The 24,305-nt window shown below is 38.5% G+C and overlaps 1 protein-coding gene across 2 annotated transcripts in view; it reads left to right on the top strand.

Moving 5' to 3' along the window:
* Window positions 1-14,777, top strand: part of OTC (ornithine carbamoyltransferase) — a 61,981-nt gene extending 47,204 nt beyond the window's left edge. The window contains exons 7-10 of one of the 2 annotated variants that reach the window (XM_003799886.3): window positions 4,312-4,365; window positions 4,447-4,596; window positions 7,400-7,537; window positions 14,605-14,777. In XM_003799886.3, coding sequence (XP_003799934.1) covers window positions 4,312-4,365; window positions 4,447-4,596; window positions 7,400-7,537; window positions 14,605-14,664 — 402 coding nt within the window. In that variant the 3' untranslated portion in view covers window positions 14,665-14,777. Of the gene's footprint in view, window positions 1-4,311; window positions 4,366-4,446; window positions 4,597-7,399; window positions 7,538-9,110; window positions 9,224-14,604 lie in introns of those variants that run through there. The other variant, XM_023519129.1, reaches the window with a different exon arrangement.
* The last annotated feature ends 9,528 nt before the right edge of the window (window positions 14,778-24,305 follow it).

Genomic DNA, 24,305 nt, shown 5'->3' on the forward strand with positions numbered 1-24,305 from the left:
ATAGCTTAATTTCTCCAACAAGAAATGCTCCAGTCCTTGAGTCTCATGTGCTTTTCACCCTCCCCTGCCACCAGTGTCCTGGTGTCTTAGGCCAGGTTCCCCACAAGCAGACCCTCAATGGGGATTTGTGTACCAGTGATTTAATAAATAAGGAAGCCCTCCTAAGGGAGACCTGTGGGGGACTGGGGGAGTAGGAGAGAGAAAGGGAAGAATCCAAGCAAAGAAAGTTACTCTTAGGATGATTAACCATCTTCGTTTGCCAGGGACTGAGAGATTTCCAGGAACGCTAGGCTTTTGGTGCTAAAACTGAAAGCATCTCAGGCAAACCAGGGCCATTTGGTCACCGTAGTATCATGTCAGGCACAGTCCCACAGAAAGGAGCTTCAGCCCGAATCCACAGGCGAGATCTAGAGTTTAAGTTATGTCCCAGAGTAGTCCCAACATAGGGTGAGGAAGGAAGGTGGGCTTTCATTCTTCTGAACCAGTCAAGGGCAGGTCAAGGGCAGCAGAGAAGATGGAGTGGTAAGTCCCCTGGCACTTCTGGCAAGAAAAGCCAGAAGCTGGAGGGGTATCTTCTAAAGAAGAGCTGCAAGGGCTAGATGTTAAAAAGACACTGAAATTGGGGGAGGGAGCAAAAGCCATAAAAAGAGATCCTGTGAGGGCAGCTAGAAAGAACAGCAGCAATCCTGCTGAAGCAAAGTCAAACGCCAAATGGTTTTTTCTCAGTGTTCTTACTGAACCGGTTTGGGTCAATGCATCCGTACTCCTATCTTGGTTTTGTAGAACTGCCATAACGAGTTACTACAAACAGGGTGGCCTTAGAAGAGCAGAAATTTATTCTTTCACAGTTTTGGAGACTAGTTGCTTGAACTCAAGGTGCTGGCAAGACTGTGTCCCCTCCAAAGCCTCTAGGGAAGCATCCTTCCTTGCCTCTTCTGGCTTTCTGGTACTCCTACACACCAGGAGTTTCTTGGCCTGTGGCTGCATTATTCCAATCTCTGCTTCCATCATACTCCCTCCATGTTTGTGTCTCCATGCACAAATGCCGCTCTTATAGGGATACCAGTTATGTTAAATTTGGGTCCATACTAATCCAGTGTGACCTCATCCAGAACCAATTACATCTGCAAGGGCCCTATTTCCAAATAAGGTCATATTCTGAGGTTCTGGGTAAGCATGAGTTTTAGGGGAACACTATTCAACCAAGTGCACCTCCCATAGAGGAAATGGCAGGCATCCTGAACAGCATTACTAGAAGCCATCCTATTAAAGTAAATTTTGAGGACTCAGAGAAATGACCCTTACAACAGAAAATTCTCCTCTTTTATTTAGCATGAACTAAAATAGGGATCAGATCTGACATGTACTTAAGGTGTCTTTCATTCACTGTATGTGAAAGGTAAGTATACTCTTGTTACAAATCTAGGTTGAAGAAAGGCTCTGTATTAAGGCAACCTACTGCATTTGGTTTTTACAGATAACACATACATTAACAATAATTGTTCTCTGCTATAAGGTTCTTTTGGAAAGGCTTTAATCTGCTGAAGAAATGTATGGTTTAAACATTGTATTGCCTGTCAGAGATGTTTTATTAACATCAAAGGAAAAAAAATTCAATATTGCAGAGTAATTTCTGTATTGTTCTTATGCAGAAACTCATTTGAATGATAAAGGGTACTAAAACCTTGTTAAATCTTGGTGGGAGTAAGAATTTGAAAAATTCTTCTGGAAAGTCTGATAGTGCAAAAGTCACTCCATCAATTTATAAGTTTTTAGTTGTTAGTAGGCCTATTTCTGTTAAAGATAAAGCTAGAGATGTATTATAAATTTTAAAAACACTGAAAAGTTTCCAAGGCCATAACTAATCCATTTCCTCATTCTTCAACCAAGAATAACTTGCACGTTCAGGAAAAAAACAATTTGTCTATGACTATAAAATTGCTCCATAAACTATCAATAGTAATGATTTTAACATTATTCTAAGTGAATATTTAGACAGAACTGAGTTTGTTAATTACCTTCTTTGTCTGGTTTAAAGATTTATTTAAAGGCTAGTGAGTGATTTAGTATTGAAAGCTGAGATGGCTGAGTAAAGAATTCTCTGTATTCTAAGTCATGGCCCAATGCATGCGAGGTTGGGTGATTTTCTAATTTCCAAACCTCTCTGTTGGTTCTCTAAGTACTTATTGATTTCTTTACTAAGAATGATTATACTTAGGGAGTACAAAACCTGCTCACCAAAGGGCAGGCCAAAATTTCAGGGTAGGAGGCTCCTGGGGTAATAGTCAAGTCTCTCCATTTATGTTAATCGGTATGACTATTCACAGCATTAATTAAACTAGCAAGCCTTTATTAATAACTTCCTCCAAACCCCTGTAAGTAAGGCTCCAAAATTCATGCTATTTGAGGGTGTAAAGCTGAAATATCTGCAGTCATCCTCATCAACATCTGAGCAGTTTATTTTTTTCAAGAATTTTCTAATAAAAGAATGAACTATGGTAGAAAATCATGTGCAAATAAACACAACTTCCAATGAATAAACCTGGATGTCCCACTCACAGGTTAGGTTTCTCAAGAAGCAGAAACTGAGACACACAGATGCAGGAGGATTATGAAAGCATGCCCTTCACATTAGCAACTGTGGAAAGGGAGGAAAGGGAGCAGGAGGGGGCAGAGGGAGAAGATGGGCTGCGATGCAGCCCCAACAAGAGCCTTGGCCCATCTTATGGAGAGTTCTGGATGTCAGATGGCCTTCCAGTTATCTAGAGTTGATTAGAAGGGGTCAGGTTTTAATAGCCTCCTGCCAATCAGTCATTGAATGTGGATCAGCCAGGAAGAGTGTGTGACCTTGGGCACAGCAGCTGAGGCAGTGCTCAGAGGGGCTGACAGCTGAAGACCATCTTCTGGAAGTACTTCTAGAAGCTGGGGAATTAAGTCCTTTATTCATGATTATTCATGAAGGGGGATCTGGGAGCCCAGATCACAGTGTTCGCTATAATGCCACACTGAAAATTTATAAAAATCAATTCTTAATAAATGCTAAGAATCCAGGGAAAACAGAAGGATGGAGGAAGGTGAGGATAACTATGGTGTTTGAATTGACAAGACTTCCATATGGAGGTCTTGGAAGGGAGGCTGGGCGAGGGGGTTGAGGAGCTGACAACTGTGATGAAGGTGCCCAAGAGGGGACAGAGTGGGAGGTGTTCAAGGTTGAAAGGCTGTGATGGCAGAAAAGGGCAAGATGTGTACAGGGACGATAATAAGATTGGCTTTCCTGCAGCGAGATATTGAGAAGAATTAAAAGGGACAGAAGCAGGGGATGGAGGTGGGGAACCCTGATGCTTTTAATCAGCTTCGACTTAAGAAACAAGGAGTAAACATTCAAGGCTTTAGAGGAAACAATTCTCTCAGCTGTACAGAACAGATTGGAGGGTGGGGATAGAGGCAAGGAGGCTTGCCCGTAGGGGGCCTGGAATAGCTTGGGTGGGGGGATTTAGGTGCCCCATAGTGTTCCCTCACCCAGAGTTGGGAGTAAACAAAGGAGACACCTAGGGTACAATATTTGTGTTTGTGCAACCTCGAGAATGCATACCTCCTTAAATTTTTTTCTAGTGCCTCCTTAAATTTTGTGCCCTAAGTGCCTGGCTTTGCCTCACCCTAGTCTGACTGGACTCTGCTTTCACCAAACCATCCAGAACAAATACATAATCTTAGCAAAAACAGCATAGTTGTTATGCAAATGTAATTGCAAAGCAAGCCCAAGTGCTCAGAATCCTTGCTGGAAAATGCAAAAGAATAAGATGTGGGTGGGGAGGGGTTAGCATTTAGCTGAGGTGGTCAAGGACGGTTTTACTGAGGAGGGGACCTCTGAACTGAGACCTGAAAGTGTTATCCCCATGGAGCGGGTGGGGAAAAGCATTTCAGACAAAGAACAGCAGCGCATGGAAAGACTCAGACAAAAATGCATTAGGTTGCACAATTATGTAAATAATCCTCTTAAGCCATTAGGGGAACCAGAAGCAGCCAGAAGTGCTACCGAGAGCTAGAAAGCACCACAACCTTTGTTTCTCTTCATGAATAAAGAGGTCAGAAATAATAAAAGATGGGGGAATGGGTTGCCTTTTAAAATTCTTTCTAAAAGGCACTATTAAGGTTTAAAATTCCGGACGTAAATTCATATTCTACTCAACACGTTGGGCTCCATGTTAAAAAAAAGGGAAGGTGAAGGAATATTCTAGGAAAGAAAATAATGCATGTGCAAGAAAAACATATCTAAATATCTAAATAATCATTAAATTCTTCCTCCCGCAGGGCTATGAGCCAGATCCGAGTGTAATCAAGTTGGCAAAAGAGTACGCCAAGGAGGTATGCTCTTTATATGTGAAGTTTGTAATTGCCTTTCTCTGTCTCACAAAGTTGTTTAACCGGCATGTTTATGTATGCTAGAACGGTACCAAGCTGTCGCTGACAAATGATCCATTGGAAGCTGCGCGTGGAGGCAATGTATTAATTACAGACACTTGGATAAGCATGGGACAAGAGGAGGAGAAGAAAAAGCGGCTCCAGGCTTTCCAAGGTTACCAGGTTACAATGAAGGTACAAATTGATGCCTCTCTGAAGGTTCATTAATTCCATTCGTAAAGGACAGAACCATCTAATCACTCATTCACTTTGGGAACGGCAGACTGTCCTTTCATTCTCCATAAAGGACTGACTATATCCCTCAGGGATTTCTCTCCTCCCAGAGATTAGCTGTGTCCTTTAGAAAGACACTTTTGTGCTGGATGAAGGGATTTGAAACCCAAGCAAAAGAGAGAAGCAGGCTGTTCCCTCTCACAGCAATAGAGGCATTGGAAAGCCATGCTCTGCGTGTTTGCAGACATTAGGTTACTTCTGATGGATGCGGCAGGGTCAGAAGATTTCTCCCCTAAGAAAAGCCGTATCACTGTGCTCCCCAGGCTACACTTTGTCCCTGTGTTTTAAGGACCCCCTAACTCCCTCCCGGATATTCCTAGGGTGCTCTTTTATTCACCCTGATGCCTTCTAGTAAGATCCAGAGCAGTTCTTCTCCATCTTAAGCAGGCCTTAGAAACACCTGGAGGAATTGTTCGTATACAGCTGGTGGGGCTCCAGCCCCAGAATTTTGGATCCAGTGGATCTAGCATATCAGAAGTGAGACCTGATCATTTGAATTTCTACCAGGCTCTCAGGTGAGGCAGTGGGGCTACTCCAGGCTCACACTTTGAGAAGGATTAAGTCTGGTGCGCACTGGGGTTTTTGTCAGCAGGGCAATTAATCTGTTTCAGTGGTGAAAGGAATTAAGCAACTACAATTAATATTAATTGATAAAAACAGAAATACAGGTTATTTATTATTGCATACCAAATAGAACAGAAATTTGAAACATAAACAGTGAGAATATCTTTCTCCATTCCCTTAACAGTGACTATTCCCAGAAGTAGCCACTGTTATTTGATGTGGCTCTTTGTAGACATTTTCTGTTCATTTATATACACATATAACTATTGACTTTTTTATACGTGGTATTTTAGACATATTATTCTAACCTTTTCCACTTAACAAATCTTAGATTTTCCATTCACTTAGCTATTTTTGTTCATTTTAGTGGCTGCTTGGGATTCCAAAGTATGACAATCGCATATAATTCTTCCTATTGATAAATTAAGCTTTTCTCCAAAATTCCAATTATAAACAATGCTACATTGAATCCACTTATACATATTTCTTTGTGCAAATATTGCTGAAAAATAGATCCCTAGAAGAATAATTTCTGAGGAAAATGTTATATCTTTTCTAAACTATGGGAGAGCCTGCTAAATTGCCTCCCTAAAACAGATTAACAATTTATACTCCCACAGATGTACTCTATAATTCTTTCTCTGTGCACTCTCCATTTTCAGTTATTTACATTGTTAATTTTTGTAAATATGAAGAAAAATGTTATCTCATGCTTCCCCCCCCCTTTTATTGTTGGAGATTTATTGAGAGTACAAAGAACCAGGTTACATTGATTGGATTTGTTAGATAAAGTCCCTCTTATAATTGTGTCCCACCCCCAAAAGATGTGTCACACACGGTGATCCCCCATCCCTTCCCTCCTCCCTTCTCTCTGCTCTCCCCTTCCCCCACCCCCCCCCACCGTGTACTAGGTCATTAATTGTCCTCATATCAGAATTGAGCACATAGGAGTCTTGCTTCTCCATTCTTGTGAGGTGTTACTGAGAATGATGTGTTCTACTTCCATCCAGGATCTCATGCTTTTTAAAATTGGCATTTCCCTGATTGCTAATGAAATTAGACTTCTTTTCATGTTTACTGCTCATTTTCATTTTTTTCTCTATAAATTGGTATCGTATCTTTTGCTCGTTTTTTTTGTTTTTCTCATTATTGGTGATAAGGATTCTTTATATGTTATGGCTAACCCCTTGTCATATATGTGATAAATATTTTTACGGATATATTTTAAATTGCATCGTTTACCTCATATACACGGTGGACATAAAAGTTCATGTGCAATTTAAAAATTGCACCTGTATAACTGATCTTAGGTGTTTTTCTGGTGCTGGGACTGTAGGCTTGAAGAACAATCATTTATTTCCCTGATGTGTGACAGGTATAAATGTTATCCTTTTTTCTGTGTCATTTTGCTAGTATTTTAGAAATTCAGAATGTTCTGAACATAGAGCTAGGGTGGGAGGTAAAACAAAATTTTAGTACAAAGGCAGTAATTTTGAGGTAAGTAAGTATGCGGGAATGCAATTTTGAGTCTGTAAGGGAACAATGGAAATGGATGCGGAAATGTATCTTTCAGAAATTAAGTGCTGGAGAAACTTCAAACAGCTAGTACGTTTGCATTAAGAATGAAACCTCTAGTGCACAGTGCTTACAATCCTGTTTAATTCACTCCTATCTCGGTGCTTTTATTCAAATTGTTTTAACTAGTTATGAGGTATGCTTCAAGTATTAAAAATTGTAATATGGAGATAAACTCAAAATATACTACTATTGCATCAAAGCTGCTTTTTTTTTATATAGTGGGGTATAATTGGTGACTTTTGCTATCAGCTACATTAATACTAGTAGAGTTCTTTAGTGACATGTCCACTATCCCATTCAACAAAATACTAGAAAACTGAGTTTGTGGTTTAACTTGCAGTGATGATCTCCCAAATCAAGAAAAGAATATAAAATTCCCTAAGTGGAAGGTACTATCTACATTTCTCCCAGGGTGTCTTGAGATAAAACCTTCACCCTGCCCCCTTGTCTCTCTTTGTATTGATCTCTGACCCAAGGCCATATGTATTTTTAAGTATTGAAGAAGACAAATATGACTGCCCCATGTAATAGTCAAAACATGGTCTTATCCTCATCTCTTTAGACTGCAAAAGTTGCTGCTTCTGACTGGACATTTCTACACTGCTTGCCCAGAAAGCCAGAAGAAGTAGATGATGAAGTCTTTTACTCTCCACGATCACTAGTGTTCCCAGAGGCAGAAAACAGAAAGTGGACAATCATGGTAAGCAAGAAACAAGAAATAAGGCTGGGTACAGACGCTCACGCCTGTAATCCTAGCATGCTGGGAGGCCGAGGTGGGTACATTGCCTGAGCTCATGGGTTCGAGACCAGCCTGAGCAAGAGTGAGACCTCCATCTCTAAAATTAGCTGGGCACTGTGGTGGGCACCTGTAGTCCCAGCTACTTGAGAGGCTAAGGCAGGAGAATTGCTTGAGCCCAAGAGTCTGAGGTTGCCGTGAGCTATGACTCCCAGGGTGGCAAAGTGAGACTCTGTCTCAAAAAAAAAAAAAAAGGAAGAAAAAAAGAAAAAGAAAAACAAACAAGAAATAGAGGACATGGAGTTTTTTGAGTGATACCAACTTAGACATTCATGCTTTTTTGGTAAATATTAAACAACAAAGGTTATTCAACTATATTACATGCTCATACGATTATCTGTTTTTTCTCCAGAAAGTTTATTTTAGATCATTATTGCTCATTAGCACTTACAGTGTACTTTAAAGGAGTAAAATACATGGTAAATATTGTTATCAGAATGATTGTCCTCATTATCATCATCTTCATTGTTGATTTGATACAGCAATCAGCAAGAGGTCAAGCTCTAGTAAGGCTTCTTGGAAGTCAATCATGACTGCCTTTGCTGTGGAAGGTTGTATCTCAAGCCTCAATTTGTCATATCTAATAACAGGGTTGATTTTTTATGACACCTTTCCAGCTTTCCAACTCAGCCCACTAACTCTGGATAAAATGGCAACTGCCATGTCATTTAAACCAATGCTCTGAAGCTTTAATGTGCACTTGACTCAGCTAGTGATTTAGTTAAAGTACATATTTGGATTCTGTACATCTGAGATGGGCCTGAGATTTGGCACTTCTAACAAGTACCCAGGTAATGCAAGTGCCACTGTCGCATGGACCACATTTTGAGTAGCAAAGATCTAGATGACAAAAACAAAATGTGAGTTCTCCAACCATATACCTCAGTCAGAGATAAGAGCAAAACATTTTCCTTGAGCTCTGTTTTTCATCAAAAGCCTACTAAAGTTACAAAGATAAAGAAATTCATTAAAGTAGGTCCTTTGTAGAAATTCGGAGGGGAAAACTAAGAGAAAGATTTCTAAAGCATCAATTATTGAAGTGCTCTGCACTTCTGGAATTTTAAAGAGCTTCTTTCAAAAAATCTTTAAATTCAACTTATTTTACAAATGAAATACATAAAGTATTCTTGTGGTTGAGGTCTTACATCCACCCATTTTCCATCCATCTGGGTCTCCATCTCCCCATTCCCCATACCCCAGAGGTGCCCACCATTATTAAGGGAAAATCTATTTTGAAGAAATCAAGAGGCAGAACCATGTGAAAACGAAGGTAGAGAGTCTCACGTAGGAGGAATGTTCGGGTGGGAATGAGGAGATTTGACTTCCGAAACTGGCTTTAATATTAGTCAGCTATGTCATCGTGGATATGTATTATCACTCTAGGTCCCAGTTTCCTTCCTCATCTATAAAATAAGCAAGTCTAGCAACAGAGATGATAAATTGGGTTTTAATCTTTTGTCCCTAATTTCCTCAACAGGCTACTTGGAGTGTTCTGTTGAGAAGGCTTCTGAGTGTGCATGTTGTGTGGGACAGACAGAAGAGTGTAACTAATTAAGTGTGCCTGATGCAGGTACTGGAAAGGAAGCGGTGATACACATGCTGCACGTTTTATATCTCTGAGCTAGATGATTTGGAGGTCCCTTTGAATTCAGTTCACTTCGGCAGCCATACGATGAGCATCTACTGTCCTCTACCAGGCACTGGTGACAGAAAAAAAGAAATAATGTGCAGTTAATTCATAGACACATAGCATTTTCAAGTGGGATAAGATCAGACAGATTATCCCCGCTAAATTCCTATTTTATAGGCAAAGAAATTATTCTTAGCTTATTTGAAATGGCCTTTTGACTCAGTGCTCCTGTGATATTTTTCTAGGATGTTCTAAAGGCACAATACTTTTCTCATTCTAGAACTGCCCTATCTGATACGGTAGCCACCAGGCACACGGGGCTATTGAAATTTAAATGTAGATTAATTAAAATTTAACAAACTCGAAGATGTAGTTCCTCAGTTCTACTAACCACATTTTACATGCTCAATTGTCACATGCGGTTGAGGGCTGTACTATTTGTATTGGGCAGCAAAGGCATTGAACATCTCCATCATTACAGAAAACTACTGGACAGAACTACTCCAGAGAATGATTTCCACACACACAACTTCATTTAAAATCAGGATGGAAGAAGCAAGGAAAGACACAATCTGGCCTCCAGTTCTGAGATGCTAATAACAACTGATGTAAAGTATATAACCAAAAGAGGAAGAAGAGCGTATTCTTAAAGCATATAACATTTTAAAAGCAAAATGCTTGTCTTTCAGCACTTAGAGTAGCTTTATAAGGCCTCCATGCTGGGTAATTTCCAGCAATACTTTTCAAAAACACTCTAGTAATCACATTATTCTCTTCATAGCACACAGACCTTTGGATTCCTTTGTTTAAAAACAAACAACAAAAAAACACCCTTTCCTTCTCACAAAGCTTGCTTTCATATTTTTCAATGATTCCTAAGGCAATAGGACTCACAAAATTTGGGTAGGGTGTCTCCTTCTGACTATAATTTTACTGTGGAGCTAAAGTAATGAAAAGGGGCCCTCCAAAAAAGGCTTCAAAGCACTGCTATCCAGGCGACCCTTAAGTATGTAACACCAGTGCAAATGTAATTCATGGTATTTTATATAGTCTTTTACTTCTCTCCAAGTTAAGATTACCAGATAAAATACAGGTCACTCAATTAAATTTGAATTTCAGATAAAAATGAATAACTTTTGCAGTACAAGTAGGTCCCATGCAATATTTGGAACACACAGTAAAATATTTATTTATCTGAATTTCCTACTTAACTGTTTGTCTGTGTTTATTTAACTAAACCTGACAACCTTACTCCAAGTTGACTTCCTAAGTTTTTGATTTGCAAATAAGCTTGACCCCTCCAATGACCATAAAAAGCAAAATCTGGAGAGGGAGGGTGATTGGCAGAAGGAGGGAGGGCATGTGGCAGAATCTCACCTAATGTGCACATCGCCAGGGTGGATAACACACCCCCTGGGTGAGGGGTTCTTTTACAACTGGAACTTTGCCCTGGAAGTGAGAAACAATGTAATCTAAAAATGCGTACCATCAGTTTAATTTGAACATTTAAAAAAGGCCAAACCTGAGAACCCAGGAACACCTATTTTAAAAGCTTGATTTTTCCCCCCTAGTATATGTTTTTATCCCCAGACTTTGCCATCTCTACTTCCTTGACATTCAGACCGCACTATAAACGTTGCTCCTTTAACAACGTTGTCCCAGGCAACCTTACATGGTTCCCAAGCTTCCTTTATGCCCTTTTTTATTTTCTAATGACACTATCTGATTTTTCCTCATTTGTTTCTCTGTTTGTTGTCTGTCCTTCCTGTGATGAAAACTTCTTCATAAGAGCAGTGATCTTGTTTATAATGTTCTTTGTTATACTTAGCAGAGTACAACGAAGGTGACACGTACCCTAAATATGTACTTGATACATTTTTATAGCCTAAAGGCATTAGACTGTTGGTTTTAGAACATAGGTTTGGAAAATCAGGTTAAAATTCTGAGTCTATGTGTGGTCTTGCAAGCGCTTTAACTTCACTAAGCCCAGTTTCTTCATGGGAAAAATGGGGCTAAGGATAGAAACAACTTCCTGAAGTTGTGAGGATTCAATGAGGTAAGAGTTATCTGAGCATAGGAGTCAGGGTCCAGGGGCAGGCAGGAGCAGATCCAGCTCTCGCAAAAAGCACTCAGGAAAATTCCTACGTCTCAGTTTCTGTATTTTACATCTCTCACCACTTCATGAAGTAGGAAAGAATATTAAATGGTAAGATGCACATAAAGCACTCAGCTCAGGGTCTGGCACACGGTTGCCGATAAACACATTCAGTGACGGTTTTGGAATATAAGACCTACTCTTCTGATATAGCCTAGGGACACCTGTACAGTATGGTTGAAGTATAAAAGCAAGTAATTATGAGGTGGTAAAACTACCTCTTAAGAGTGGAGTCATCTAAGTTTACCCATGTTGGCACAAATGACAGAATTTCCTGCTTTTGAAAGGCTGAATGGTATTTCCTTGTATATAGATACCACAGTTTCTTCCTCCATTCATCCATTGATGGCATTTAGGTTGAATCCACATCTTGCCTATTGTGAATAATGCTGCAGTGAACCCAGGAGTACAGATAGCCCTTCCCCACACGGATTTCAGTTCCTGTGGCTATATCCACCAAAGTGGGATTACTGGATCCTATGGAAGCTTGATTTTTAGTTCTTTAAGAAATCTCCACACCATTTTCCATAAAGGCTGTACCAGTTTGCATTCCCACCAACAATGTACAAGAGCTCCCACTTTTCCCCATCCTTCTCAACATTTGTTATCTTTTATCCTTTTGATAAAAGCCATTCTAATAGTTGTGGGTGATATCTCATTATGATTTTGATTTGCATTTCTCTAATGATTAGTGAGCATCTTTTCGAGTACTTGTTGATCATTTGCATGTCTTCTTTTAAAAAATATCTGTTCAGGTCCTTTGCCCATTTTTTAGTCAGATTTTTGCTTTCTTCCTATTGAATTCCTTATACATTTTTGTATAGTAAACCCTTATGAGATACATGATTTACACATATTTTCTCCCATTCTGTGGGTTGTTTCTCCACATTGTCTATTATTTCTTTTTTTTCCAGATGGATATATAGGTACAAATGATTAGGTTATATTGTTTGCATTTGTTAGGTAAAGTCCAAGTTGTAGGTCAGCCCTTCAAGCAGTTTTTAGTTCGATGCAATACCTTTAGTCTATTTTTGCATCTGTTGCTTGTATTCCCAGGGTCATATGCCAAAAATTTTGCCCAAACCAATGTTGTGGAGACTTTCCTCTATGTCTTCTTCTAGTAGTTTTATACTTTCAGGTTTTATATTTAAGTCTTTAACCCACTTTCAGTTGATTTTTTTATAAGGTGTCAGACAAAGGTCCAATTTCATTCTCCCGCATATGGACATCCATTTTTCCCAACATCATTTATTGAAGAGACTACCCTGTTCCCATTGTGTGTTCTTGACACATTTATCACGAATCAATTGACTATAAATGCATGGATTTATTTCTGGGATTTTCTTCCTGTTCTGTTGACCAATGTGTCTGTTTTTGTGTCAGTACCATGTTGTTTTGATGTTACAGTCGCTTTATAACATGTTTTGAAATCAAAGAGTGTGGTGCCTTCAGCTGTGTTCTTGCTCAAGATTGCCTTGGCTATTGGGGTCTTTTGCAGTTTTTTACAAATGTAAGGATTGTTATCCTCTATTTCTGTGAAGAATGACATTAGAATTTTGATAAGGGTAACAGTGAGTCTGTAGATGACTTTGGGTAGTGTGGACATTTTCACAATCCTAATTTTTCCAATCCACAATCACAGGATATCTCTTCATTTTTCTGTATTCCCTTTGATTTCTTTTGTCAGTGTTTTATAGTTCTCCATATACGTGTCTTTTACTTTCTTGGTTAGAATTACACCTAGGTAATTCTTTGGGTTGCTATTGTAAATATGATTGTTTTCTTAATCTCCTTCGTACATTATTAGTATTCAGAAGCATTACTGATTTTTGTATGTTAAGTTTGTATTCTGAAACTTTACTGAATTCTGTCATTGATTCTAATGTTTTTTTGGTGGACGTTATGCTAAGTGAAATAAGCCAGGCACAGAAAGACCAATATTGCATGACCTCACTTATATGTGGACTCTAAATGGTTGAACTCATAGAAGTAGAGAATAGGATGATGGTTATCAGAGGCTGGAGTGGGGAGAAGAGGGTGGCAATGGGTTGTTGATCAAAGGGAATAATTGGTTTTGAGATCCATTGTACAGCAGGGTGATGATAGTCAATAATAATGTATATTTCAAAATAACTAAGAATAAATTTCAGATGTCTCATCAAAAAGAGAGGTAAGTAAGGTGATGGTTATGCTAATCATTCCACTGCATATACATATGCATATATCAAAACATGACATGGTATCCCATAAATGTATACATGAATAATAATTAATATTCATAATAATTTGGGGGAAGAGTGGAATCAGAGAAACCTAGGATCCAACCCAATTCTGCACTGTTATCTCAAGTATTGATTTCCTCATCTATAAATGATAATGACAGGAGCTACCTTAGAAGTTCATTGCTTTAAATGAGATTGTGCATGAACTTTTTTCTCTAGCTCACTAAAGCACCTGGCATAGTACTCGACAAAAATTTCTTCACTGACACATGATAAGGTACTTGGCACACTGTCTGGTACTTAGTAAGCACTCAGGAAACATTCACCCTTGTTGTTTCTGATTCTATTATTATTGTCGCTGTTGTAGAGCTTGAGAAGACTAAAAATGAAAATTAGTTGCTGACATCCTAAGAGGAAGCTGTACTCTTGGCTATGCAGTTAATGGTTTTTCAGGAAGGCCCAGATTCAGATAGCAGAAATTACTTGTTAGCCCAAATGATTTATTTTTATAACTCTACACCTGACTTATCCTAAACTTCTCTAGGTTTCAGGGGACCAAATCACAATATGAACATTGTGAACTGGGATGGGAAGGAGGATTATATTTCTCTAAAACCAGCCAATGCCTAGATTTTGCTAATGACTACTAGAAAATCCAATCATGCATACCACTGTGGCCCTTCATTTCAGCTCTGTGACCCACTAGTCGGAGGCCTAAGTAAGCACACTGTTTGCACTGGGGTCCATCTGATTCCTCTTAAGCTTCCCTTATCCAATAAATAAATGAATATTAGTTCAGAATGGTTCTCTTATCATTTCCTTGGGAAAACACATTTTAACTGTAGGCCTATAAAGCCAAAACTTAGTTCCCCTTCTCTAGGTCCCAAAGCAGACTGTTGCTAATGTTTATCCATTTCTTTCTAATGTTAATCCATTTCTTTCTTTCTCTGTTGTATCTTCTCAGGCTGTCATGGTGTCTCTGCTGACAGATTACTCACCTCAGCTCCAGAAGCCTAAGTTTTGATGCAATGATGCTTGTCAAGAAAGAAATGATGTTTTACAGTAACAGAAGGAATGGTTTATGGGGGAAGAAGAGGAGAATCTAAAAAATAAACAGATCCCTTGCATATGACATAAGTGAACTCTATGATATTGCTTTGCCACTGTGAAAACTTCCTGAAGCCCTTAATTTGTGCTGATGCCCTTAAGTGCTGATGTACTGTAATACGCAGCTAAACTTGGTTAAAACTCTCTCTCTAATTTTCAATTTCTGAGTTACATTTGAGTATCATATTAATTATCATATACATTTGTTCCAACTAAACATAAAATACTGTGCTCATAATGCATAATGTTGAAGTCATTAAGTGTAATCTATGCTTATTACCTTAATAAATTATCACCCACGCTAATTTATAAGTAAACATTTACCAGGCAGTCAGCTGCTGGTAGATCTGTGGGCTGTGTTCATGTCCCCTAGGACCAACAAGAGAGCTAAATGATCCATAGTGCAGATGTGGTACAATTTTCAGGCCAAGGAGATAGACATTCACTTATGGAGGGAGGCAAATCATGAAATGCTAAAAAGCTATCACTATACCCAAAGTCTGGAGTTTTTTCCAATCATTTGTGGGAATATTGGGGTTGAGGGCATCCTTCAAAAGCATGTGTCTCTTCTCTGTAATGAACAGTTAATGGTACAAGCCAAAAGAAATCTTCATTAGCAAGTGGTAAAACCATGGATACCTACAATGGCATTTTCTTAGGTTCAAATTCTCCAGCAAGAGAAATTTAATATTTCACCTCTGTCCCTTTCATGCATTTGGTCATACCACACACTGGATAGTTCCATAAATCTACTACTTGCTAGTCATTTTCCTCTAATTTTTCTTTGGGATAATCACAATTTGCATTATTGAATTATTATCATGTAATTAAAACTAGATTTCTCTTGTGGGTGACCCACATTTCTATTATTGAATAATTATGATACAATTTGTAGTTTTTTAGTTAAACTGTTAAATAACATAAGTGATCTTCTGAAAAAAAAAATCACATTTTGCAGAGGACACAATAGTGTAATTCCCCTTCCATTCTACTTCTACTATTAGAGGAATGTTTCCAGGCTGGTTGACTGATATTCTTCAGCAGACAGCTATGACTTAAATGAGTAAGCAAGAGATGAATTACAAATTAGATTTGCAATGAAGAGGCAATAAAACATACTTTGTGTGTGGGGTAAACCTCATGATGTTACAGAAAAAAAAATCAATTTTTCCAGTAAATGTCAAAGGTGACTTTCATGTCTATGGTACTTTATTGGAAGTACTTACGAAAGAAAGAGAGTGGAGTTCAGTGGAATATCTTCTTTCAGGAGAGAGTATAGAAATGACTTAACCAGAAGGCATCATGTGGATTGTGAAGGCTCACTCTCAAACTGCCTACATATTAAAAATATAGAAGAAATACGTAACAAAAAGGAGTCTCTATTCACTTACCAAATAGTCCCCCATGGGGATGAGCCCTCATCTCTTTTCTGGCCATTCTTTGCACGAAATGAATGGTCTAGTTGTCTTCTCCCAATCAAAAGAATTTATAATCATTTTTTTGTTTGTTTTGGGCCAAATGTAGTTACTTTTTCCTCAAAAATCCCCAAAGGTTTCTTTCTGATGTATACACAATTTTTTTTGATGTATACACAATTTAACTTCCTTCTTTAACCCAATCCTATATGAATTTATTTGCATCTTAAAAAACATTATTTATACTATCAGGAAGAAAAAAAGAAGAAAATTTGGTCTAAAATTTTGCAAATCATTTTCTTAATCTCCTCTTTCTTCTTACCCTTTCTTCCTTTCTTCCTTTTCCTATGTAACTACTGCAACTCCAAAGATAAACAAAAATTCTAACAATGGCCCTTGGATCCTTGGTGTACATAATAAATTCTATCCACTTAACTGATATAACTAGACAATGAGTTCTTTTTTTTCTAGGCTTTCTCCACTGTAGCATTGGGAGTAGAAACTGGAAGTGATTACACTGCAGTGATTTCATTGTCAGAGAAGAATCACCAGGTTTTTTTCAGTGATAAGCTTCCAGGTACTTTAGAAAAATAGTTCAATGTCAGATATTTCTAATGTATGTTGTGCTAGAGATTTGATTCTTGTAAAGCCCCTGGGTAGAAAGATCTGCACAGAAGATCTTTATGGGACTGCCACCTTAGATCTCCTAAGTCAAGTGACCCTAGAACCTCAGTTAAAATGGGAGGGGCCCCTTAATCCAGAGTCAATACTCCAGGGCAAGTCTTCTCATGTGATAAAAATGTGTGAAGACTGGGGGCAGTGCCTGTGGCTCAGTGAGTAGAGCGCCGGCCCCATATACTGAGGGTGGCAGGTTCAAACCCAGCCCCAGCCAAACTGCAACAAAAACTAGCTGGGCATTGTGGTGGGCTCAAGAGAATCGCCTGAGCCTAGGAGTTGGAGTTTGCTGTGAGCTGTGATGCCACAACACTCTACCAAGGGCAACAAAGTGGGACTCTGTCTATTAAAAAAAAAAAAAAATGTGTGAAGACTGCATTTGGAGAGGGTGTCCAGAAAGCATTCCTTTTGAGCCTGTTTGTTTTTGAAAATCTCATCAATGTCTTGTATGGAGAAGGTTGAGGCACATCTTGAGACACAGTGCTACTCAGCAATTTTGTAAGATTGATGCATTTTGACAAATACAAGGGTAATATTGAATAAGGAAAAACCAGTCAAGTCACAATGACCAGACTTAGAACACCAGAATACAACCAGGAGTACCACCTACTGCTGTGTGAATTGTGCCCTCTGCAAAGGTCTCAGGTGAAAGGCCTGAGCAAAGGTTGAGGCCTGGTCTGTACTTCATTTATCAAGTCTTTTTATGTTTGTTTGTTTGTTTGTTTAAGTCAAGAGTGTCTTATCGCTGTGGCCTCCTAGCAAACAGCAACCTCAAATTCCCGAACTCAAGTGATCCTTTTGCCTCAACCTCCCCCAAGTAGCTGGGACTATAAGCACCTGTCACAATGCCCAGCTAATTTTTCTATTTTTAGTAGAGACAGGGTCTTGCTCTTGCTCAGGCTGGGCTCAAATTACAGAGCTCAAGCAATCCACCCACCTTAGCCTCACAGAGTGCTAGGTTTACAGGCATGAGCTGTAGCTCCCAACCATCATTTATCAAGTTTTAAGTCTTCTTACTTGCCTTCTAGCCAGGAGGCAGAGATGCCTGTTTTATTAGTTGTCTACCCAGAAGGGACACTTTTCAGTATTTCATAAGCCTGAAGAGGTGCTTTGTTTTAAATAATTCAAAGGACCAGTCTCTGTCAGGGAAGGCCCTGCCATCAACAATCGACATCAGAATTTTTTTCAATATTGCCTTTTACTTGATTGAGGACAATGAGGTACATAGAGGCAATGCAGTGATGATTTTGGTGTCTTGCCTCAGTTTCTGCTAGGTTCCTTAAGGTCACATAATGGAAATGTTAGTATCTTTCCATTTTTAATGGAAAATATAAGCCACAGATCATTGAAAGAGGGATTAGAGTATCAACTCTGTAGCTCTTTAGTATTGTATTCTTTCCTAAAATTCAAATCAAAACCATAATGAGATATTCCATAACCTTTATCAAATGACCATTATTAAAAAGACAAAAAACAGTAATGTAGATGTTGGTGTGGAAGTTGTGAAAAGGGAATGCTTATATACTGTTGGTAGGAATGTAACCTCATACAACCTCCATGGAAAACAGTATAGAGATTCCTCAAAGAGCTAAAAGTAGGTCTGCCATTTGGTCTACCCCAATCCCACTACTGAGTGTCTTACCCCCCCAAAGAAACCATTAAACATGTATAAAAAAGACACCTGCACTCAAGTGAATTGCAGCATAATTCATGATGGCAAAGTTAAGACATAGACCTATGTACCCATCAACTGATGAGTGGTTAATGAAAATGTGATTTTTATATATACACACACACATATACATACATACCATGGAGTACTAATCAGCCATGAAAAAGAATGAAATAATGTCTTTTGCAGAAACTTGGATAAAACTGAAGGCCATTATCTTAAGTGAAGTATACCAAGAATGGAAAGTCAAAAACTGCATATTCTCATTTATAAGCTGGAGCTAAGTTATGGGTATGCATGATCATATGGAGTGGTATAATGAACATTGGAGACTCAGAAGAGGGGACAGTGAGAGGAGGGTGAGGGATTAAAAATTACCTATTTGGTATAATGTATACTGTTTGGATGACAGGCACACTAAAAGCCCAGACTGCACCACTATAAAATTCATCCATAAAACAAAAAACCATTTATACCCCAAATCCAATGAAATTTTTTATAAAAGAAAAAAAAAACTTCCCTAATAATTATCCAGAGAAAAAATGATTATCAATTAAAAAATACAGTCAGATCAAATGGAATTGAATTCCCTGACTGTGCTAAAACTTTTCACAATCTTACCAGTACCTGACTTATGTCAATGACACTAGACTTAGTCAGTGTTTTATGAAACTTATCCCCAGAGGAAATGTGAGCATAAAAACTGCTTTCTGAAGCAAAATCATTAGGCAAATGAATTTTAAAACCTCAAGGGGGTTTAAAAATAATTCAGTATACCCCTTCGTTTCACAAGAGAAAAAGCTAGAAAACAATAGTGTTCCCAAGATAGAAATATATGCAAAAGGGAGGTATGATTCATGTGTTCAGTGCCCCTCTGCACGCTATCTGGAATGCTACAAATATAACTGCTTGATTTGATTTACCCATAGGCTGAGTGGGGAATGGGAAGGATCCAGGACTATGGTTCTGTAAGGCCAGGGGACAGAGAGGAGAGTTCATACCTGAGGCCAGGGTGGACACTGAAATCCACAGTGGATATAATCTACATCCATTCTTTTTCATGGATGAACAGAAACCTAAAAAAAAAAAAAAAAAAAAAAATCCAGGTAGTTGATGCTAGTGTTACCTCATCAAGATCCCTTTGAACTGGGTTCATCCATACCCAAGTTGCTGTCAGGGTTGGATGCTAATGACTCATGGCTGCCTCTTTCTCTGAAGTGCAGTTCTCAGCCACCAGGAACCACACTCACCCCAGGAGGGTAAGACTCTCACTCCTGACACCACCACTAGCAGCACATAGTCATTGCATGAATGATACTGGGATACAAACCCTTGGCTCCCTTCCTTCCAGGCAGGACCAGCTTTGCAGTGGAATTTATACTCCAGATCTCCTCATATGCAAAATCAAGCTGAAGCTAATATCCATCTGAGACCACATCCTTGCTTTGCTTCCCTTGACACCCCAATCTGCTGCCCTTTGGCTGAGTGCACTTCCTCAATAAATCACTGGCACAAGAATCCCCATCTCAGTCTCTGCTTCCAGGGAATCTGATCTGGGATGAACCATGAATGAGACTGAGGAAAGGGGAGGCCTGTACTGCTCATTCTGAAGGTATCAAGGGAGGAGTTGGGAGGTAAGAGGCCATTAGACAAATGTTGAAAACTCTTGCTTAGCAAGCAAAAACTACTCTGGTTACCAGGATCAGTCTCTTGTAGAAGGCAGAAGAATATTAGAAATAACAAGTAGTGTTTTTCTGCCACATGTTCAAATTCATAACAAGAAATTTATTACCAGCCTGGAATAAAAGTGAGATCAATTTACCTTCCCAGAGGGAAAAAAAAAGATCTCAGGGAACTGCCACAGTATTTCTGATTTGGTTTCTGTGATATTTTAGCACCCTTATGGAGAGGCAACCCAGCACTGGTTTAGTTGGTCTGCCCTCACACTGGCTTTAGTGGTTCTCCAAATTAAAGACACATTAGAATCCTCCAGGGGGGTTGGAAATACACAGATAACTGAGCTTCAACCCCCAAAGTTTCTGATTCAGCATGTCTGGAGTGAGGCCTGCAAAACTACATTTTGACAGGTTCCTAGAGATGCTGATGCTGCTGGTCCAGGGGTCACACTTTGACCATGATAGGTCTGAGGCAATTCTGAAGACTTATATAAAGGGGTTACTATAAAGTACCACTATAAAGTATGTGACACAACCCAGATTGTCTGACTGTTTATATGTCTATGGAGCCAGTAAGGCCTGGGTTTCATCCCTCCTCTATAGCATGTGCCTAACACTGCTGTGATCATCTGTAAAATGGGAATGACAACATCCACCTCATTGAGTTGTTGGGAGGACTAAATTAAGTAACATGAATTATAGTATTTGGCTTGGAAGCAAATGGTAAATAAATACTAACTCCCCCCTTTGTTCATTCATTGTTTATAACACTTTCTACTTCTTTGGTTCTTTATAAGAAATATATCCCATCATCCTTGGATTTTAAAAGAGTGAAAGGAATGAGCTTGTCTTCTGAAATTGGCAGAGCCCAGCAGCTGATGCTTCAGTTGGGCCATTTCTCTCTTGGAGCTCGTTTGTAAATATGCTACTCCAGGGAGTGACCTGGCTGTTTGCCAAACTGAATTGTGGCGGCCAACAAGTCTGAAAATTTAATCAAGGTTATTAAACTCTGCTTAGGAAAGCATAACAGGAATCTAAATTTATGTGAAATAAATCAGAGCATTCAGCAATTTTTGTACTTGAGGTCTAACTGATAAAAGGAGGAAAGGATTAGGAAGGACATAGCCAGTCTTTGTCTAAGGATAGGACTGCTTAGAGGAAAAAGTTTCAAACTCTTAAGGCAGCAGTTCCCAAATGTTCTTTTTCTCAAACACTCTTCCCAGTCTCATAAATTATGAAGATTTCAAAAAGCTTTTGTTTTTGTGGCATATGTCTATCAGTATGTATCACACTAGAAAGTAGAACTCAGAAATTTGAGAGATATTTATTAATTCATTAAAAATAACAATAAACCCATCATAGGTTAACATAAGTGATATATTTTATAAGAAATAATTATATTTTTAGCCAAAAATGAAGTTAATACAGTGGCCAGTGTTGTTACATACTTCTGTGCATGCTTTAATCCTGCCTTATAGAAGGCAGCTGAATTTTTATATCCTCTTCTGCATTCCATCTGTGCAACTATGTTGATTTGAAATGTAGGAAGACTATCTGGCCTCACACAGATAAGTAGCTAGAAAAAAAATGACTACTTTAATAGCTTTTTCAGAGAATTGTAGATATCCTTTGATGTTACATTAAAAGTCCACAAGTGATAACTCCTTAAAGATTAGCTGTAATGTGGAATCTGAAACACAGAAAGATTAGCTGTAATGTGGAATCTGAAACACATATCAATTAACTTTTCTACATTGTTACATTAAATTTCATTTCTATCTTACACTTTGAATGGATCTTTTACCCATGGATGATTCCATATTGACCATTTGGAAATATTAGTTCACTGAGTTCTGCAGATCTTTCAAATGATGTCACATTTCATTACACAGAATCAGAAAATCACATTTGTTAATATTGCTACTGATTTCATTAGAAAAATCTTTAAGTATCGAGAAGCAGATAACAAATTTTACACAAGTCTAGTTTTCTTTTGAAAGCTCAAAGTTTTTCTTTGGTAACAAATACGGTCAGTTGCATTTATTAAAGTGATAGAATCACCTCATTCATTTTCAAGATGTTTTCCAAATATACAAGTTAGAATGACCATTATTTCTCAGTCACTTTTCCCCTTGGTAAAACTGGTGTCACATGAAAAAGGTGGCTAGTTCAATGCACAACTGAAAGAATTGCACAAGTGCTTTTCTTCAAGACAATCATTAATACCTTCTAATACAAGAAAAGAGCTTATGGCTTACCTCCCATTTCATCACACAGAATTTTAAAAAGATGTGTGCTCAAGGGTTGAAATTTAATATTAATAATTTTTACTGCTTTATCAAGGACATTCTTAAGTGAACCTGGCTTTTTTTTAACCTGCCTCTGTGTGACAGTGAAAAATACAATGACTTTTGGTTCTACCACCTTGATCCACGCTAAGGTATCGAAAGTTTTACTCATCATTCCTTTTGCATTATCTGGTGGTACTGCTGGTCCAGCCACCACCATTCATGAAGCAAGGCCTTACACTGCTTTCAGGGATCCAAGGGAGACCAAATGAGCCTAATTCTGGAACAAGCATTCCTGATTAAACCAGAAGAGTCGAGCCCATTCTGATTTTATCTATAATATTTATTAACATTCTCCAAAAAATATTCTCTTGGAAAATAAAAAGTTTATGATTCACTGTTACGAAGCAACTCTTAACTGAAGTAACCAGAAATAAAATCCATATTGAAATCTTTTTTTATTCTATCCATACATAGCCATTTATTTTTTGAGTCCCACACTTGTACCAGGCACTGTGTTAGGCTCTGGAGATATAGTAATTGACAAGAAAGACATGATTCCTGACCTCATGGTGCCTATAGTCTATTAAAGGGAGACTGACAACCCAATACTGTGATAAGAACTGTATGGAAAACAAATAGGATGCTATAATAAAAAATAACAGGCTAAAAGGAAGGCTATATATTTAGATCGGTAGTTCTCAGGAGTATCACTTCTGATTCTGATACTTCAGTGGGTATCAGAATCACCAGGAGAGCTAATGAAGAACACAGAGGTCCTAGTTTAATTGAAGTAGGAAAGGTCTGGGCCTCTGTATTTTTACCAAATGATTTTCCATAATTTGAGTAGTAGTGCTTTCAGCACAATGTCCAGAGCAAGCCTCTCACAACAAGTGACCTTAAGCCTGAGTCCTAGCTGATGACAATAATTGCAGGAACCAGGATTCACTGGATTTGGTTAGATTTGTTTGAGGTGATGCCAGTGGCTCTACAGCTATAGGTTCAGCTGCTGTAGAACGAGGACATTCATTTATAGCTTAAGTGAGCCCATTCCACTTCTTATGACAAAAATATGTTCTTGCTTAAGTAAACAACTACAAGTTCCTGTAACAAAGATGTTTTACAAGAGAAATAGTTGCACTAGACATTTTGTATTTATAAGCCTTGTTGTGGAGTGTCTCTCTGAAAGTCTTAACCCATTAACAGGGATAGATCACATAGCCTATCTTTAAAAACTGTCAACCCCACTAGCTATTTTTCTGACAATGCCTTTTAACATGGTTGTTGGAATATATATGTTCTCTAAAATTCTCTTCATTGTCTCACTAAAAAGTTAACAACCAGCATGCTACTTTGAATTAATTCCCAAAGTACTTAATGCTACTAAGATTATCTGCCCTGAAGGCTTTTCATTAAATATAATTCTAAAAATTACATTTCTTTAACTAAGGTCAGTAAAAGAAATTAAGGTATTTAATTTCTGATTCCCATATAATTAAATGAAGAAGAAGAATACTCTAGCTAGCGAGAATAGGGTACGGGTTGGCCCTCAGGTGAAAAGGGGCTTGTCTTCAAGGAACTGAATGAAGAGAGTATAGCTGGAATGTAGAGAGCAATGGGAAGAGGAACACAAGACAAGTCTGGAAAGTTAAGCAGCAGTTAACCCATGTTTGGTCTGAGAGGTTGTTAGGCCACAGGGCAGTAAGGAGGCCCTAAAACAATGAAAACATTCTACCTGCATATCAGACTCTTGCACCTGGAGGCAACACCCTACTCCCTCCCTACTCCCTCATACCCGCGCTAAAAATAACCGTCGCAAAAAGTCCCCAGAG

Source organism: Otolemur garnettii, unplaced genomic scaffold (assembly GCF_000181295.1).
Source record: "Otolemur garnettii isolate 467f Iridium unplaced genomic scaffold, OtoGar3 scaffold00158, whole genome shotgun sequence".
Taxonomy (NCBI): Eukaryota; Metazoa; Chordata; class Mammalia; order Primates; family Galagidae; genus Otolemur; species Otolemur garnettii.